The sequence below is a fragment of the Triturus cristatus genome, chromosome 2_2 (assembly GCF_964204655.1).
Source record: "Triturus cristatus chromosome 2_2, aTriCri1.1, whole genome shotgun sequence".
NCBI classification, from domain to species: domain Eukaryota; kingdom Metazoa; phylum Chordata; class Amphibia; order Caudata; family Salamandridae; genus Triturus; species Triturus cristatus.
In genome coordinates, this window is record NC_140582.1 from 234,581,298 (window position 1) to 234,595,646 (window position 14,349).

A 14,349-nucleotide genomic window follows, 5' to 3' on the forward strand; every position below is an offset into this window, starting at 1 on the left:
TGAAAAGAAAATCAGCAAATTCTTCTGAATGTTTTTCTTCTAAAAATTGTGAGAAATATGTACGTTTATCACTGTCACTAATTTTCTTTTTTTATCTTGTAGAACACAACACAGCTCAGATGGGGAATGATGCCTATTATGCGCACAGCTCTGGATACTACGGGCAATCTGCTTCTGCTCATTCAAAACCAACAAACAAATTCTTCCAGTGCAAATATTGTGTTCGCTACTTCAGATCCAAAACCCTACTTATAGAGCACACAAGAAAGGTCCACAGTCATGCCACTGGAGCAGTTTCTGTTAATTCTCCAAATTATAATATTATGATGCATGAAGGTTTTGGGAAAGTATTTTCATGCCAGTTTTGCACTTACAAGTCGCCAAGGCGTGCTAGAATCCTCAAGCACCAAAAAATGTACCACAAAAGCAGCCTGAAAGAATCCACAATATCTGCCGCTGTTGCCGAGACTGTGTCAATGTCTGTGCAAGAAGCTGTTAAGGAGCTGCCAGCTGAAGTAGTCGAACGTAGTATATTAGAATCCATGGTCAAACCTTTAACAAAATCAAGGGGCAACTTCTGTTGTGAATGGTGTAGCTATCAAACTCCAAGAAGGGAACGTTGGTGTGACCATATGATGAAAAAGCATCGTGGCATGGTTAAAATTCTGTCAAGTCTAAGGCAGCAGGAAGGCACTAATGTGCATGATCTGACACCAAAACGTGTTGAGAGCCCTACCTCAAATGCTAACTATATGCCCCAAAATGCTGTGGGACACGAGATGTCCAGTGCTCAGACTCCACATTTCAGAAACTCTGTGGGGAATGCAGCACCCAGAGTCAGTACTTCTAAGTTTTCTCCTTACACATCCGTGAAACCCAAGTCCCATTACAATGATAGCATGATGACTATGGAGGAGCAACACCCTTATGGAATGACTGACATGATGGACCCTAGTTGCGACATGGACCCAAACAGTATGTTAAATGATTCCAGTTCAGATGACGAGCTTAATGAAATAGATGGTGAAAATGGCTTCAGTTCCATGGATCACGATATTTCAGGGTTAACTGATGAGCCTCTTTTAGGATCTGAAAATAACAAACTTTTGGAAACTAAAGGAATTCCTTTCCGAAGGTACATGAACAGGTTCCAGTGTCCCTTTTGCCCATTCCTTACCATGCATAGGCGTAGCATCTCTCGTCATATTGAGAACATTCACCTTTCTGGTAAGACCCCGGTGTACAAATGTGAAGAATGCCCATTCACCTGCAAAAGCCCAATAAAGCTTGGAGCCCATAAACAGTGCCACACGGGTGGAACGGCAGACTGGGATGCCCTCAGTTCCCATACGGATAGCATGCCTCCTTCTTTGAGTGATAGCTCAGCAAGCTATGAGGTTGGAAATGTAAATGGCAAAAAGTCTGGACTAATGTACGAATCTCTTACAGATAACCCCTACAAATGTTCTATGTGCAGCTATTCTACCACTACTTTGAAAGGTCTACGAGTTCACCAGCAACATAAGCATTCATTTTGTGACAACCTGACAAAAATAAATGACCAAGCAAGTGTGTCACAGGACAGTGAGGCAGAGATGAATGCACCTTTCAACACTGTAAAGAAAAGCCAGACCTCAATTCTTGGGCTATCTTCTAAAAATAATTTTATTGCCAAAACGTCTAGAAAGGTGTCAGGTGAATTCCCTCTGGATCTATCACCAGTGAAGAAGAGAACTAGAATTGATGAGATAGCAAGTAACCTTCAAAGTAAGATTAGCCAAAACAAACAGCAAGAAGAACCCATTATTAATGTAGAGGATGATGAAGAAGAGAATGAGGTGGAGATAGAAGTAGAGTTGGAAAGAGAGGAAGAACCAGCAGAGCAGCCTTTGAATACTCCAGAGTCATATGCACTTCAGCCAATGTGGTCCAGAGGTCACAATGAATCTAGCAAAGAGGCCAATTTCAGAAATACCCAACAGGACTACACTTCTACCAATGGGGCTGAAATTGAGCTGACAATATCTGAGGACGAAGAAGAGGAAGAGTTGGAGGAGGAGGAATACTTTTACCGGAATCTCAAGGATCAACATGGAGAGAGTTTGTCAGGCAACCAGTCCGGACTCTATGGCGGACTTGAACACAACAGTGAAAATGCAGAGTATAGTGAAGAGTCTGGTCATCTTTATTATTGCAAACACTGTGATTTTAGCAACAAGTCAGCTAGGAGTGTGAGTACTCACTACCAGCGAATGCATCCATACATAAAATTTAGTTTTAGGTACATATTGGATCCCAATGATCACAGTGCAGTGTATCGCTGTTTAGAATGTTATATTGACTATACCAATTTTGATGATCTGCATCAGCACTATGTTGAGCATCACCCCGAAGCTATGAATGTGCTTAACTTTGATCAGTCAGACTTAATATATAGATGCCGTTTTTGTTCATACACTAGTCCGAATGTTAGAAGTCTGATGCCCCATTACCAAAGAATGCACCCTACAGTTAAAATAAACAATGCAATGATTTTTTCCAGCTATGTTTCAGAGCAACAAGAGGATCTAAATTCGGAATCTCAGACACTAAGAGAAATCCTTAATTCTGCTCCTAAAAATATGGCAACATCTTCACCTGTTGCCCACGGTGGAAATGATACGCCTCCATCATTTAGTAAAGCTCCTTCTAAAGACCCAGAGCCCAACACTGAGATCCATAAGGAGACCCCACTTAATACTGTTGTAGTTTATGACTGTGATGTATGCTCATTTGCAAGCCCAAATATGCATTCGGTGTTGGTGCATTATCAGAAAAAACATCCAGAAGAAAAGGCTTCCTATTTCCGTATTCAGAAAACAATGCGTATGGTGTCTGCAGAGAAGGCTGCTGCGATTTCACAAATGGCTTTGGAGTCTAGCCCCGCTCCTTCTCCCAAACCCGCATCAATACCCTCGTCACAGCCTGACTATAGTTATGAGCTCTTCTACTGCAAACATTGTTCATACAGCAATCGTTCAGTTGTGGGTGTGCTTGTCCATTATCAGAAAAGACATCCCGAAATCAAGGTGACTGCAAAATACATCAAGCAGGCTCCTCCCACAGCAGCCATGATGCGAGGCGAAGGGGCCCCACCTAAGCCTCCACCAAAGAAACCAGGGCCCAAGCCTAAGCCCAAGCCTCCTGTGTCTCAGGAAAATTTGATGTACTTTTGTCAGCATTGTGATTATGGAAACCAGACAGTCAAAGGAGTACTCATCCACTATCAAAAAAAGCACCACGATTACTCGATGAATGCAGATTTGGTGAGAGCACATGCAGGTGAAATGAGAAGTCTCTGCGACCGGGGACAGAAGAAAAATGCTGGCAACACTCAATCAGCTGCTTCTAGCACTGGGCGAGAAAAATCTAAACTTAGGAGTCTAAAGTGCAGGCAGTGTGCCTATTCTTCACCCTATTTCTATGCGCTTAAAAAGCACATGAAGAAAGATCACCCTAACTTGAAGGCAACAGTTACCTCCATAATGCGTTGGGCATTTTTAGATGGATTAGTAGAGGCTGGATATCACTGTGAGTGGTGTATTTATTCAAGTCCAGAGCCTAACGGTTTGCTTATACATTACCAAAGACGACATCCCGAGCATTATGTGGACTACACATATATGGCTACTAAGCTCTGGGCAGGTCCAGACCAGTCCCCTCCATCCCAGGCAGCTCCGGCAGAGTCAAAGACGTATAAATGCAAAGAATGTACTTTTGAAGCCTCCACAATTTGGGACATTTCAAACCACTACCAGTCTTTCCATCCCTGGGCTTTGAATGGTGATGAATCTGTGTTACTTGATATCATCAAGGACAATAAGGATCCTTCCTCTAAGCCCTGTGTTCAGACAGAGGAATCTATACAAGCTCAGGTTGCTTCTGCACAGAAACACACTCCAGCAGAAGAGCCATTAGAGGATTTAAACGTTCATCGTGAAACATCAGTCCATTTGTCTTCTATGCATCCTGCTTTGTCCTCCTCCCCTTACCAATGCACTGTATGCCACTCTGAATACAATAACTTGCATGGCCTTCTAACCCACTATGGCAAAAAGCACCCAGGCATGAAAGTGAAGGCTGCAGATTTTGCACAAGACATAGATATAAACCCTACATCTGTGTATAAGTGTCGTCACTGTCCATACATTAACACTCGCATCCATGGCGTTCTCACACACTACCAAAAACGCCATCCGGCTATCAAAGTCACAGCTGAGGATTTTGTACATGATGTGGAACAACCACATGACACATCACAGAATGACGTGGAGGACTCAAATAGGATTTTTAAACAGGGTTTTGGTGCATATAGATGCAAAATATGTCCCTACACTCATGGCACTTTAGAAAAACTCAAAATTCATTATGAAAAATATCATAATCAGCCAGAGTTTGACTTGTACTCAAAGTCATCCCCCAAAATTGCCCTGGTGGAGCCGGAACCTGCCATAGAAGAGCCTAGTCCGGAACCTGATGCGGAAGCGGACGAAATAGACATTGACCTACGTGATCCCCCCTATTCCACTTCACCTCTGGCCTCTCACACTGTGTTCAAATGTCAGTTGTGCAAGTATTTCTGCTCCACCAGAAAGGGGATTGCTAGACACTACCGTATCAAACACAACAATGTACGAGCACAGCCAGCGGGGGAGAATAACCTTTTCTCTTGTGCATTATGCACATACACCAACCCTATTCGAAAAGGCCTTGCGGCACACTATCAGAAACGGCATGACATTGATGCGTACTATACCCACTGTTTAGCAGCCTCAAGAACGGTGAGTGATAAGCCGCACAAAGTGATCATTCCATCTCCTCCAAAGGATGATTCACCTGAATTAAGCGAAGAGCTGAAGAGTGCTGTTGAAAAAAAGAAATGCTCCCTTTGCTCATTCCAGTCTTACAGTAAAAAGGGTATTGTGTCCCATTACATGAAGCGCCACCCTGGTGTCTTCCCCAAAAAGCAGCATGCAAGCAAGTTGGAAGGTTACTTCACTGCAGTGTATGCGAGTGAAAACGAAACGCCAAGCCTTCCAGACGAGAGCAATGATGTGGATGTTGAAACGGTGGAGGAGCCAGAACCTGAACCCAAGGAGTCAGAACTGCTCCCCTATCGATGTGTGAAGTGCTTCAAGTTATCCTTTAGCACAGCTGAGCTCCTCTGTATGCACTACACTGACCACCACAGCAAAGATTTGAAAAAGGACTTTGTCATACTGGACAACAGCACTCGATCTCACAACAGTGCGTTCCAGTGCAAACACTGCGATAGTAAACTTAGCAGCATAGAAGACTTGACTTTGCACCTAAATGGTCACAACGAAGAGTTCCAAAAACGAGCAAAACGACAGGAGAGGAGGAAACAACTTCTGATCAAGCAAAAATATACAGGTGGTGCTTTTGCAGATTTCAAACTAGGGAAGGTAAGTGACCCTCATTTGTGAGTCTGAATTATCACTAATCCTACTTTTATCACTGAGTCTTAGTGAAGCCTGAAAATGTAAGTTAAAATGAAATGCATAGCAGCCCAGGTGTTTAGCAGATGAGTCCAAAAGAAATCAAGTATACAAAGTATTGGTAGTTTTTTGTTAGTTTTCTCCAACAGGTGGAGCAGCACTCCAGTATAGCACTGACCGTATATTTGATTCCTAATTAATCACTAATAAAATGGAAACTTTGCTATAATTGTTTATGATGTTGATCTCTAAGAAACTGCATGCACATATCTTTTATGCTGACTCTTTATCTTTCCAAGCTGCTGTGCTCCCTCACATTATGTTTGAAGGACTAAAAGCTAGTTCAACCATACAAATCCTGGATAAAACGTTAGGATCTTACGCAGCTATGCCTCAGTTTGCTATTTCTCCACCTACCTTGATTGTTGCACTGCATAGTGTTTTACTACAGTTCTAGGGTTTTTCTTCATTTTTTAAGCTGGTCTCTTAAGAGCTTGATAGGGCCCTTACTTCTGTAATGCAGAGATATTCTTAATTTGTTTTCCCTTAGCTGGTTTTGGGACTACGCTTTCTGATCCACAAGAAACCTAACCTTCATTTCAGAAGTTCACAACACAGGCCCGTCAGTCTCTTCCAGAATGTCATGTAAAGCCAATGCTGAATGTGTCACTGGTCAAACCAATGTAAGATAAGCACAAGGTACTTTGCTTGTATAACCATATTCATTAGCTAATATTCTACGGAGTGCACATTTAGTGTCTAGTGCCCAGTGTGACTGGAGGATTTCCTGGTGCTTCAGTAGGCTCCAATGGAAAGTACGTCAACAGGTACAGAGGTACCACAGACCTATGTGACCCCTGTTCCTCCCTAATGCTAAAGGAAGAGCTGAGGCCTTGAGCTTTGACAGAAAGGAAACTTGTGTAACGGTTGAGTCAGTGGTCACATAGGCAAAGAAGCATGGGAAAGCAAAAACACTTAGATGATGGAGGAGGATCCCTATAGAGTGTACCCAGAAGGGGCTGATAATACAATAAACAGTGCATGGACAGTCCAGTGCCTGGAGGGAGGAGTAAGTGATTGTAAGGAAGCTAAATAATCTTTCAGGCTTTTAAAATAGGAGCCCCCTACATGGTGAATTCCTGGTGGGTACCACAGAGAAGATTTGGCCTCTGGGCACATTTGAACTGTTCTTAGTGTGGTTTGAGAAGTTAGGCACAAACTGTCTTGGTGAGCAGCTGAGTCACAACACAAAGTGAATGAAACTGGGGTTGGGTAACTTTGTGGAAAGTAAGTGCACAATCTCAACATGCAAGGACGGGAAAATAAAAAATGTAAGGCAAAGAAACTACATTTTGGCATCATTCTGATAGAAATTAAGAATGGAAGGTAATTATTTATCTTGGCAATAAGTTTTATAAAGGTCCTATTAGGGCCAGAAATCAACCATGTACAAAAGAAAGTGAAATATGAACGACATATAAGGTGTATAAGAGGGCTCTTGCTCTGAAAAGAGAAGATGAACTCCCGTTAATTTAGCCACTGTGCAATAGACTAAAAAACAAATCTTGACTTTATGGCCATCTCCATTGGATCATGGTACAATTGCTGCCAGTACACCATTGGATTGTAGACAAAGAAGTGTGATATAAAAGGAATACTAGTTAACAGGCCTTCTCCATCTATGCACCTAGGATATTGAACACCAGATTCACCAGGAGGGCTCTCACACTGGTCTAATTTAATGTAGAGCTGAACATACCTTTAAATAACACTACACCATGATACAGTGTCAGTTCAGTTCACTATCGCTCCTAGAAATCGGCTACCTCTTCATTTACACATTTACATTGTATTTGCCTTGAACTCTGTACAGTGCTCTGCTGCCTTCTGGTTAGGTTTGGACTGTATAAATAGCTCATACATAAATACAGGGCGGAGAAGTTGCAAAATGTAAACGGAGTGCTGAACATACTTATTATGCTTACCAGTGGTCTCTCAAGTTTAGGAAGTCAGTAAAAAAGTTGATCAAACGGGCAGTGTGTGTGAGAAGGGAGGAAGGAGTGGCACAATGGACTTGCAGGATCCTTCAAAGCACAAGGAGTTGCTGAGAGCAGTGGCTCAAAAGAGAATCTAAAATATAAGGGAAAACACATCTTACTTTCTGGTTTGAGACCTCTCAACAGAAAGAGATGACAGCTGAGTAGGACATCTGAAAGGATTTGCAGTTGTGGGAATACCTAATTTTTTGAGCCAATAAACCCAAGGATAAACTATGAAGGGAAAGTATTAATGCTCACAAAGTCAGGCCCGGAGTTTCTGACCAAAATCAGTGCACAACACAACCCCTCATAGTTCTACCACCATGCATGTTCCACATTCCCTCCACAATGTTTTGTATGGTGGCATATATTTTCATAGGTGACCTGACTGAGCTCAGTGTGTTCATAAAGTTGGATGCTTAGCTTTAGAAGGGTATTGGTTTAGCCTAAAATGAAATAATGTGAGCTACATTTTTAAATGTTAGAGTTGACTCAGTTTGTGAATCAAGGTGTTGACCTCCACCTCAGTAGAAATGTAATGAAGGAGCCTTTTCCTTATAAGGTAAATTAACAAATGTCTGTGTAATGTTTTCATAGACATTTAGAGGAAGTACAAAGTAGCATAATCATTATAGTTTTCTGGTAATGTTGATTCCAGATGGTTTATGTAAATTAGTAAGCTCATTGGATAAGGTCTCCCTTGGCTTGGCCCTGATGACCTCCGCTCTGGAGATTCTTGGCTATATTGATTAGGTATTGTGATAAGCAATCTTTGTAACTGCTGGTCTTTAAGCATGTCTAGTATTTTAAATCTTTTACTCAATCACTAATGCTACTTTTATCTGAAAGTGACATCTAGCCGCAGATTCCCTACCTTTGAATTTCCCAGGATTCAGACTGGATCTGTAAGATTTTTCTAAGAGCAATACCCTTGTGCGCCGGTAGGTGGCATCGGTCGGCTCCGCGTGACGTTTGCGTCGTCGTGTTCGCCGTTGTGACATCCACGTCACACATGTAGGTGCCACCCTAGCGTGCTGACGTCACCTCTTTTCTCAGCGCAAATCCGTGAACAGAGCTACCCTCTGTCACTTTTTGACAGGCTTTTTTTGTCGTTTTATTGAAAACAAATTGGTGTGTAGTTTTTGCCAACATATCAAAGAAGACTTCTGGATTCAAACCTGAATCTTAGGCACCTGAACACTTTGCTTGCCACTTGCCTGTGATCTTCAGTTTCTGCTTGTTCCAGACTGATCCAGAGACACTGCAGCTACCCAGGTTTTCCAGCTGGAGTTTTCCCGACTGGATTTTCCCACTCAACATTCTTCCCGCCAACAGAAGCCCTGCCCACCCCAGGACCTGCTTAATTCAGGCTGCAGCACCAACTAGCTCACCGAAAGCGGGCCTGTCTGTGCCCTTCCGCGCCTGGATACACCATTGCCGAGCTCAGCACCCTTGACCTGGACGCTGCAACAAATCAATCAATTGCAATCTTCTAGTGAGGGTCTCAAGGCATTGGGTGGGGGATTGCTGGGTCTGCGGTTCAGTTGAAGAGCCAGGTCTTGAGGTACTTCCTGAATAGCGGCAGCTATGGTGATTGCCTGAGTTGCAGGGGAGTTCCAGGTCTTCACCAGCGAGGTCGGAGAAGGATCTTCCTGCAGCCATGGTCTTGCAGATCCATGGGAAGGTGGCCAGGGCCTGTTGGGTGGAGCGGTGATGTCTGAGGTATGCAGGTCCGCCATTGTGGAGGGCTTTGTAGATGTGCATGAGAAGCTAGAAGGTGATTCTCTTTTTGACAGGTAGCCAGTGAAGGTCTCAAAAAACACTGCAACAATGCTGATCCATGTGCCACCGTAGGACCGATCACCTGCACCCACTGCCACTTCACCTGCCACTGCACACACACCAGCCCTACCCCGAACACACCACAGACACCACCTGAACACAAATACCAACTCACATGCGCCCTATCGAGTGTACCCAGAAGGGGCTGATAATACAATAAACAGTGCATGGACAGTCCAGTGCCTGGAGGGAGGAGTAAGTGATTGTAAGGAAGCTAAATAATCTTTCAGGCTTTTAAAATAGGAGCCCCCTACATGGTGAATTCCTGGTGGGCACCACAGAGGAGATTTGGCCTCTGGGCACATTTGAACTGTTCTTAGTGTGGTTTGAGTAGTTAGGCACAAACTGTCTTGGTGAGCTGCTGAGTCACAACACAAAGTGAATGAAACTGGGGTTGGGTAACATTGTGGAAAGTAAGTGCACAATCTCAACATGCAAGGGTGGGAAAATAAAAAATGTAAGGCAAAGAAACTACATTTTGGCATCATTCTGATAGAAATTAAGAATGGAAGGTAATTGTTTATGTTGGCAATAAGTTTGATAAAGGTAATTTTAGGGCCACAAATCGACCATGTACAAAAGAAAGTGAAATATGAACGACATATAAGGTGTATAAGAGGGCTCTTGCTCTGAAAAGAGAAGATGAACTCCCGTTAATTTAGTCACTGTGCAATAGAGCTATGGTGATTGCCTGAGTTGCAGAGGCAGGGGAGTTCCAGGTCTTCCCAGCGAGGTCGGAGAAGGATCTTCCTGCAGCCATGGTCTTGCAGATCCATGGGAAGGTGGCCAGGGCCAGTTGGGTGGAGCGGTGATGTCTGAGGTATGCAGGTCCGCCATTGTGGAGGGCTTTGTAGATGTGCATGAAAAGCTTGAAGGTGATTCTCCTGTTGACAGGTAGCCAGTGAAGGTCTAAAAAAACACTGCAACAATGCTGATCCATGTGCCACAGTAGGAACGATCACCTGCACCCACTGCCACTTCACCTGCCACTGCACACACACCAGCCCTACCCGAACACACCACAGACACCACCTGAACACAAATACCAACTCACATGCGCCCTTCTCAACACACACTCAATATGCAAGCATTCCACTGAATTATGGGACCTCATCGCCACCCTCACACCTGACATAGTCTTCCTCACTGAGACCTGGCTCAACCCCACATCCGCCCCAGACATTGCCACAGTGCTCCCCGATAGATATAAAATCACTCTCCGGGACTGCGCCAAGAGGAGGAACAGCCATCCTCCACAAAAAGACCTTACAGTGCACCACCACCATCAACACCACCGCCACACCCCCATGGAACATCTTAACTTCAAGCTCCACATGGATACCAAGACATGCATCAGAGGTACCCTCGCATACTGACCCCCAGGACTCTAGTCTTAGACTCCAAGGACTACATCTTCCTTGTCTACCTAAATTTTCACATCGATGACTCCAACACCAAAAACACTGCATACCTCATCGACAGTATGGGCAGCCGCGGATTGACCCAGATCATCCACGTCCCTACACACACCAGGGACACACGCTGGCCCCAATTTTCACCTCTAGCAACCGCTTCAAATACAGCCATGTCACAGAACTCACATGGACCAATCACTCCATCTTCCACTTCAACATCTCCAGCCCCTGCACCGCCACCCCCAAGATGACCTACGGAGGTGGATAAAAATCTCAGCGATCCGATGGATGAGTGCCCTCAATACCTCCAACCCTGCTACCGCCACCAACCTCGAACAGGGAGTTCCAAACCTGAATCACCAATTGCGCAGACAGCATCATCTCCATCAAGAGCACAATCCAGAGAGAATCCTCAAAAAAGGCCAGCTAGTACACCTAAGAACTCAGTACAGCGAAACAAGACTTCAAACATTTGGAGAGGAGATGGCACACCAGCAAGGACACCTCTGAGAGGGCCGCCTTCAAGACCTCCCTCAACTTCTTCCACTGCCTGCTGAGGGCAACAAAGAAGACCTCCCTTGCCGCATGCATCTAAATCAGTGCCAACAACACCAAGGAACTTTTCAACATCATTAAGGGATCCTTCAACCTGACTGCCAGCAAAAACAACATCACACACTCACAGGAGCTGTGCAACAACCTCGCTCATTTCTTCCACGACAAGATTGCAACCATATACAGAAACTTCAAACCCCAACCCACACCTACGGACTTCCTCCACATATACTCCACCACCGTAACTGGCAAGAACCACACACTGACCACCTGGAACATCCTCTCCACCAAGGATACCACCTCCACCATGAAACCCATCCACTCGGGAGTTCCCACAGACCCTTGCCCGCACCACATCTTCAACCTCGGAAACCAAAGGATCGCTCATATGCTCTTCAACGTATATATGAGACAGCTGGCCAAAATCGTTCGATCCCATGGTCTCAACATAATCTACTACGCAGGTGACACCCAACACATCCACCACCACCAGAACCAAATTCCTCAAATGCATGACAAATGTCGCTGACTGGATGGAGGACAACTGCATGCAGCTGAACACAGACAAGACGGAAATACTGATCTTAAACAACAGCAGCAACACATGGAATTTCTCCTGGTGGCCATGAGACCTAGGACCCGCACCCACTCCCAACAGTCACGCCAGAAACCTCGGAATCATCACTGACAAGCTCACCCTGAAATTACAGATCAACGATGTTACCTCCGTCAGCTTCCTCACTCTGTGCATGCTGCGTTGAAGCTTTAAGTGGCTACAGCTACACACGAAACGCACAGTGACACAAGCCCTCATCACCAGCTGACTGGACTACAGCAATGCCCTCTACGTAGGAATCGCCGCACACCTACAGAGACTTCAGACCATAGAGAACGCCACACTCCGACTCCACGGCCTTCCCAGACGAACCCACATCACACCCCACCTCTGGAAACTCCACTTGCTTCCCATACAGAAGAGATGCCAATTGAAGCTGCTGATCCATTCATACAAGTCTCTACACAACCAAGGACCCGCCTACATTAACCATTGCCTGAACTTCCATCAACCATCGAAGACTGCTCCGCCTCCCTTTCACTTGCCCATACTCCCTGCATCTACCGAAACAGAATTGGAGGACTCTCCTTCTCCCACATCGCAGCAAAGACCTTGAACAGCCTCCCGACGCACCTCTGGCCTATCGCCTCCCTTCTGGAATTACGAATGACCCTCAAGACCTGGCTGTATGAATAACCCTAAGGGACTTGCAAGCGTGTGGATACCCTATTGGATGATTACTTACTCTTTATAAATCCTGATTGATTGATTGGAACCATGCAGCTCCTGACACCGTGCCATGTCGGTGAATAATCCACACCTGTTTTGTCTTTGGTGACTGAGGCTCTACCACAACTCGGAAGTCGTGCTCAAACTGCCAGGCCATGGCTCCAAAAGCTTTGAGGAAGTAGTCCCTAAAGTTGCTTGCGGCTCGGCACTGTGTCGTTCACCCCGGAGGCCTTGTTCTCAGTCCTGGTCCAGGCACCGCTCTAGAAGTCCCAAGTCCTCATCCTACCACTCAAAGTCATCGAATAGGTCAGGTAAGAGGCATAAGAAACACAAGAAGTCGAAGCATGCCTCGACTTCTCCCCTCCTGTCGGCCAACATGTGGAACCTGTGCCTGGGTTGGCTCCGCGCTTCCATGCCTTCCCGGGAGCCGGAGCAACCCTCGCCCAGCTCAAAGAATTTTATGACGCCATGTACCTCATATTTGTGCGGCCTGACCCTCCCTGTGTGCCTTTGGGCCCCAGGGGTTTAGAGTGGGCTCTATCAGGTTCTGCGCCGCTGGCCCCGGTGCTGATGCCCCATAGCCACCCCCCCACCTCCCTCCCCTCCCCTGATCCAGTGGTGGATCCGGACCAACGTCAGTCACGCCACGGCGACCTTCCCCGTAGCCGAGACACCTGACTCTGACAGTTCCCCCGGTGGCTCCAGCCCCATTCTTATCCCTGAGGACCCAGAGCCAGAAAAGCACCTACTGATGCCTGTTCCGGTACCTACTGATGCCTGTTTCGTAGCGTAAGCAGACTTGGGTCCTAGGTCGGTTCCTCAGCCTTATTTTGAAGGGCTAGGAATAGAGGAAAATTGGGAGGGGTCACTGGGCCCTTTACAAGACTAGCCTGAACACTAACCGGACTGGTGTGAGGAATTGGCTGAGGCTAGTGGACTGGCTACCTCTCCAGATTCTGGCCTGCTTTCTCCCCCTACCATGGCTATGGAGGAGGGAGCTTCATATGTTAAGGTGGTGAGAAGAGCAGCTGAAGTCCTGGACCTTCAGCTCCCTTCAGTGGAAGTCAAGACTAACATCTTGACAGAGGTCTTGCAGCCGGGTGTCTCCTCCTCTGAACCCTTTGGCCATTCAACGAGGCCTTGACTGATGTCCTTCTGGGAACCTGGTCCAAGCCCAGCACAGGGGCTCCTGTGACTAGGACAATCGCTCACCACGACCGCCTTGCACCGGGCGACTCAAATTTCCTTGAGATGTGGCAAAATTAGCCATTCATTGTGGGCTTGATACTACGGACTCGCTGGGCATAGCGATGTCATCAACAGTAGCTGTTCAACGCTACGCCTAGCTGAGAATGTGTGGCTTTTCTCAGAAGATCCAGGCTTCCCTCATGGACATGCCCTTTGATGGCACCCGTCTCTTCAGAGACAAAGCAGACCGGGCCCTAGAGTGCTTTAAGGACTCGCTCGCAGACTATGGCCAAGTCCTTAGGCCTCTCAGTGGCCGCACATCCATTGTCTGCTTTTTGCCTGTGAGCCACGCCAGCCATACCTCAGCCACAAGGCAGCGCAAGTTCAGCAAACTCTGTGTGGTCTGGGCGTGGCTAGTTCCAAACCCGTTGGTCAGGCGGCCAGCGGTCAGGCCAGTCTACCAAACTCCCCTTTATCCTCAGCCTCCAAACCCTCCTAGTCTGGCCCTTCAAGATCATGGGCGGCCA

At 46.0% G+C, this 14,349-nt stretch overlaps 1 protein-coding gene across 8 annotated transcripts in view; it reads left to right on the top strand.

Annotated features, from left to right (window-relative positions):
• ZNF462 (zinc finger protein 462) overlaps positions 1–14,349 on the top strand; it is a 204,631-nt gene that overhangs the window by 110,070 nt on the left and 80,212 nt on the right. For all 8 annotated transcript variants that reach the window (XM_085641286.1, XM_085641290.1, XM_085641289.1 and 5 more), the window contains one exon: positions 103–5,465. In XM_085641286.1, the coding sequence (XP_085497412.1) occupies positions 103–5,465 (5,363 nt within the window). The remainder of the gene's footprint in view (positions 1–102; positions 5,466–14,349) is intronic.